This window comes from Eutrigla gurnardus (genome assembly GCF_963514095.1).
Source record: "Eutrigla gurnardus genome assembly, chromosome: 5".
Classification (NCBI taxonomy): Eukaryota; Metazoa; Chordata; class Actinopteri; order Perciformes; family Triglidae; genus Eutrigla; species Eutrigla gurnardus.
In genome coordinates, this window is record NC_139919.1 from 8,014,154 (window position 1) to 8,020,153 (window position 6,000).

Below are 6,000 nucleotides of genomic sequence, written 5' to 3' on the forward strand. Positions count from 1 at the left end.
TGTTTAAAATGGGTGATATTAAAAATATAATTTCATGGGTTTGAATGCTTTAAGAAGAAGTTAAAAAAAGTAATTCTTATTACGTTCGTTACGGGTGTGAGTTCATGACCTCAGAGCTACGGATTTCCGGGGAGAAGAAGAAGGAGCAACGTGAAATGGCGTCCGTTAGTATTGGACTGTTTTGGTGTTGGACTGTGGGTTTTGTCAGTGTCGTGGTTTTGTCCGTTTCCTCATCGGACCGTGAACTGTTGTCGGAAAACGCGTTGCGTGGCGGAGTTGGACTTTTCCCTGCCGCGTTTGTTTAGAGGACACGAAGCAAGTTCGGCTAAGTTAGCTAGCAGGAGCTAGGCTAACGACACGGTCATTGTCGAGAGGAGACACCGTCTGCGCGGACGGGAGGAGCTTCGCCGGGTCGTCTAGGAGAGTATCGCCGACGAAGGCTGCTTCGCTGCTGCCGAGGGAGACGGAGCTTCGTCGCTGCGAGCTGCTGCGGACGGAGACGGTTGCGACCGCGACGAAGGTGCCATTCATCAGCTGCGGCCGGGTCCCGCTGATTTCACCGACACACGGAGGTACCGTTATAAAAGGTTTCCATCATGAGCTCCAACTAAAGCGCGCCAACGAAACGAAACTAAGAGTGCACTCAAAATTAGATAGTCTGAGGGACAAACTATCACTACCCAGGGTTTCTATTTGTTGTTTTCATTAATGGTGAATGTGTTTCTCCTGCATACTTGTGAATACATTTTTCTAAAATGTAGATCCTGTGTTTGTATTATTGCATTGTGTTTTTCCTTTGAAGTATTGCGTTCTGCATGACATCAGAGTTTACAGGTCGGAGTGTATTCCCTATAGCCTCTGAACTTGATGGATGAGAGTGAGAATCATATATTACCCTAGACAGTTATTGCTATTTGAGATGTTTCTTTTACCATAAAATATTTGTCACAACCTGGCTCAAAGTCAGTGACAAAAAGGGAGACCACACAGTCTAGAAGGAGTTAAAGATATTTTAATTAAATAAAGTAAACAAAATAAGACAACATACTATGCAAACTAAACAAACAAATGCTGTCAGTCGGCAGGCCAGGGGAAGAGAGAGATCATCAGCAGCAGGTCTGCTTAAATAGCCTCCTTAGCTGTCAGGTGAACTGCATCTCCCAACAACAGCTCCACCCACCTGGAAGAACAAGGCAACAGCCAGCACAAGAAACAGACATGGCCAGCTCTGAAGCCGTCACACTCCCCCCCATAAAGGCTGGATTATGCTTCCGCGTCGACACAACGCAAGGGAGCTTGCGGACCCCCCTTACGTCAACGCAAGGGCCTGACGTGTGCCTCCCAAAAATCCTCGACGCGCGTCGAGGCGACGCAACGCCAACGCAACACCAACGCAGCGGCTTTGGCTGTGATTGGTCCGCTAACTACATCCGCTGGAGACCGCTATCCGGTTTCCACTCATAAACACCGCCATTTAAACTTTTAAAAGGCTACTTTTATTGTTTTCACCTCGTTTTATTGTTTTCACCTTCTCGCTTTTGCACAAAGAAATAAAACACCAAGTTCTGAAAAATTGTGGACGTTTAAAGCCGGAAAGTAAACAAATACGCTATAACGAAGCTTACGATGATATACGCCAAGAGTCTCGGTCGGTCGGTCGGTCAGTCTTTACAAAAACCATAGCGCCCTTTACCGGTGTGGCTTTGAATTGCATTTCGACACGTAAACCCAACGCAGAACCATCACTGTCTCCAAGCAACTGCGTTGCCGTTGCGTTGCCGTTGCGTTATCACTACGCGGAAGCATAATCAAGCCTTAAGACAGGGTTCTCACCCTGAACCTTAGGTACAGTAATATACACGCACAATTAGTAATGTACTGGCAAAAACAGGTTTTGGCTTTTCCTGTAGCCCCAGTCCTATCTGTTTTGACCAGGTGAGAAGGCAGGTTTGCAGTGTCTGACTCACACCCGAAATAATCCACGTGAGATGGTTTTGTCCGGAGTTGTTGCCGTTTTTATTACAAAGTAAAATAATACACAAACAAAAATGCCGTGGGATGCAAAATGTAACGGGATTGTTGTAATGTATTGCGATGTATTGTTTGTTGAGCGAGGTCAATGACTGTATTCTGCGGCCTGCTCTCCTCCAGTCATGCGCAATTGGCATCCCTTTATGGTTTCCTTGAGGTGGCACCATTCACCACCTAAAGGGGGCGCAAGCTCAAAAGTGCAGAAAACAAGAGATATTAAGTTCAATCCAAATAAACTTAAATGTGGCTCCTACACACCGGCCCCTAATTGTTCTCCAAGAATCAATTATTTTACAACATACAAAAAAAGGAGCCAAGTGATAAAGTTTCAGTTAAATATGCATAACAATAATGAGCCAAATAGGGCAATTATCAATAAGGTAAGTATGTAAATCAAATGAAATGAATTAATTCTACTTCCCTGTTGGTGTTAAGGGACAGACATCATTGGGTTTCCTCAGCAGGATTCATCGTCACCCTCAAGGAATCCGGCACAGCTTGGTAATGGGCCTCTCAAGGACTGACGTCTTGGTCTTCAACTTCACAGACCTGACCAGGCCTCTTGCATCTAATGTGGTCTCCAGGACTCTTCCTAATGGCCAGGACCCTCGTGGAGCTATGGGATCGACCACCAGGACAATGTCTCCGACGTTGAAGTTTTTCTTCTTGCCCGTCCATTTCTGCCTCTCTTGGAGCAGAAGAAGGTATTCCTTCGTCCATCTGAGCCAGAATAGATCAGCCATGTACTGGACCTGTTTCCAGCGGCGCTTGGCATAGATGTCGGACTGCTGGAAGACTCCAGGGGGCAGAGTGGGCATTGTCTTCAACAAAAGGAGATGATTGGGGGTCAGCGGTTCCAGGTCATGGGGGTCTGAGGACACTGTGGAGAGGGGGCGACTGTTCAGGATTGCCTCCACCTCACAGAACAGGGTATGAAGGCCTTCGTCATCAGTGGTTTGCTGGTGCAGAGTGGAGTTGAGCACCTGCCGGATGGATCGGATGAGTCTTTCCCAGACTCCACCATGGTGTGATGCAGCTGGTGGGTTAAAACTCCATTCAACACCATCAGGAAGCAGGGCATCCTGAATTTTCTTCTGATTGAGGGACATCAGGGCCCTCTTCAGCTCTGCATGTGCACCCACCAGGTTCGTCCCATTGTCAGACCTGATGTGCTTGACTTGGCCTCTCCTGCACACAAATCTCCTCAAAGCATGAATACATGAGTCTGTGTCCAAAGTATAAGCAATTTCCAGATGAATAGCTCTGCTGGACATACAAGTAAAGATTACTCCATACCTTTTGATGGTGCTTCTCCCTCGCCTCACCTCAATCGGGCCGAAGTAGTCCAGTCCAACATTTGTAAAGGGTGGGAGGTCAGGTAGGATTCTTTCCACCGGCAAGTCTGCCATTTTCTGCTGACCTACTTTGCCTCTCACACGGCGGCATGTGACACATTTGGAGAGCACCTTTCTAGCTACTGAGTTGCCTTTTTTAATCCAGTACCTCTTATGGAGCTCTGAGAGCATGTGGTTTCTGCCACTGTGTCCATTGCGTTCATGAATGTGACATAACAGCAGCACTGAGATGTGTGAATCTGTGGGCAAGATGCAGGGGTGTTTAGTGTCCTCTGGCATTGTGGATCTGTGTAGTCTGCCACCTACCCTCAGTAGGCCATCATCCAGTACAGGATCGAGCCTGCACAGCTTACTGCTGTAGGATACTCTGGGAGGCGTCATCTGCAACGTTGAGAATTCATTAGAGAAAGCTTGTCTCTGACTGTACATGACAACTGCTCTTTCTGCATCCGTTAGGTCTCTCACTGTTAGGTGCTGTTCAACACGGGGCTTTACGTCTACCACCTTTTGGCTTGACTGTGACCTGTCGGAGTGGGCGAGTGGGGCGAACTCTTTTCCTTTTTTCACTTTCAGTATCAAATTTCTCTTCAGCTTGAGGTACCAAGCTACAGCCTTTAAAAGGCTGATCCAGTTTGAGAAATACAGAATAAGCTGGTCAGTAGGGGTTCTAGATTTCACCATGGTTGTGAACACTGTAGTGGTTTTCCTAACCTCTGGATCATCCTGAAGCATGGGGCCCAGTGCCTGCACTACTGGCCAACTTTCCACTGGTTTCCATAGAAACTCAGGTGCATGAATCCATCTCTTCTGCTCCATGAACTTTCTGGAATTCAACCCTCTGGATGAGTCGTCAGCAGGGTTGTCTTTGCTGCCTACATATCTCCACTGAGACAACTCTGTGTTGTCTCGTATAAATGAGACCCTGTTTGCCACATAGGTTTTAAACCTAGCTTGGTTATTGGCAATGTACTTAAGCACGGTTTGGCTATCTGTCCAGAACACAGAGGGCTCTAAATCAAGGTGTAATTCTTTCCTCAGCATTCTGTCCACTTTGACTGACAGAGCAGCTGCCGCCAGCTCTAGTCTTGGCACTGTGATGTTCTTTAAGGGTAGTACTCTAGACTTGCCAAGCACAAAGGTGACATGCACAACATTTTTCTGGTTCACCTGTCTGATGTAGCTCACAGAGCCATAGCCACTCTCACTGGCGTCCGCAAAATGATGCAGTTCGGCACACCTGGCCATTCCGAAGCCCTCTGGTTTCAGACATCGCTGCACTCTGAAGCCTTTGATCATCTCCAGGCTACTGGTCCATTCCATCCATTGCCTTGATATCGCCTGTGGCAAAGGCTCATCCCATCCAAAGCCCGCCTGACAGAGCTCCTGTAGCAGCTGCTTGGCTGGAAGAATGAGAGGAGCAAGAAAGCCGAGTGGGTCAAAGATAGAGCTGACAACAGACAGTATGCCTCTGCGTGTATGTGGCTTTTGGCTTAGGTTGATGTTGAATTGAAAGCTATCCGAGTCTACACACCATTGTAGTCCCAATGCTCTTTCAACTGGCAGGTTGTCTTTGTCAAGATCAAGTGACTTAATGTCTTTGGATCTGTGTTCTTTGGGAATGGATGACAGCACTGCACGACTATTGCTCACCCACTGAGTTAGCTGGAACCCACCTTTGTTGCACAATGCAGTGAGATCTCTTACCAGCTGGATGGCATCGGACACTCTGGACACTGACCTACCACAGTCGTCAACATAGAAGTTGTGCCTGATGGTCTCTGTTACCTGCGGGGGGAAGCAGCTTTCATTGTCAGTGGCAGTTTTTTGAAGAGCATAGGTTGCAATGCTTGGGGAAGAGACAGCGCCAAAGATGTGTACAAGCATACGGTGTTCTTTTGGGGTCTGACTAGTGTCACCTTGTGGCCACCAAAGGAATCGCAGGTAGTCCACATCAGACTTTGCCACTCTGACCTGATGGAACATTGATTTGATGTCAGCCATGATTCCAATGGGCTCTTTGCGAAATCTCATGATGACCCCAAGGAGAGAGTTGGTGAGGTCTGGACCCTGTAGTAGTTCAGTGTTGAGTGACACACCTTGGAATGACACCGCACAGTCGAACACCACTCTGAGCTTTTTCTTCTTAGGGTGGTAAACCCCATGATGTGGCAAAAACCAGGTTGTTCCTGGTGGTTGCATGAGTTCCTCCTGTGGGATTTCCTCAGCATAGTTCTCAAGGATGTCAGTGAGAAATGCTGTGTATTCCTGTTTGAACTGCTCATTCTTTAACATTTTCCTTTTTCAGGCTATACAGACGCTGTTCTGCCATTTGCCTATTGCTTGGCATGTGCACATTTGCTTTCCTGAAGGGCAGTCTCAAACTGTAGTGGCCATTCTCCAGTACTGCCTCATTCGCCATGCGTAGGAAAGCTTTGTCCTCGACAGACATTTCTGTCCTTTCCTCTGATGCATTTTCCTGGAAGTCCTGGTTGTACTGCAAGATTAGCAGCCTTTCCAGACTCGCAACAGAGATCCTATTGACTGTTGCACTTCCTCCAGTACCAGCAGCACTTCTCAATGGCCCATTTACTACCCACCCTAAAAGTGTTTTAAC

At 47.4% G+C, this 6,000-nt stretch overlaps 1 protein-coding gene across 1 annotated transcript; it reads right to left on the reverse strand.

The window, feature by feature from the left end:
- Positions 1–2,510: 2,510 nt before the first annotated feature.
- On the reverse strand, positions 2,511–5,678 carry LOC311013293 (uncharacterized protein; the record flags this gene model as incomplete). Its single annotated transcript, XM_084009345.1, has 4 exons — positions 2,511–4,786; positions 4,918–4,996; positions 5,091–5,171; positions 5,358–5,678. The coding sequence occupies 4 exons, from the start codon at positions 5,676–5,678 to the stop codon at positions 2,511–2,513; spliced, it is 2,757 nt and encodes a 918-aa protein (XP_083865471.1).
- Between the last annotated feature and the right edge of the window lie 322 nt (positions 5,679–6,000).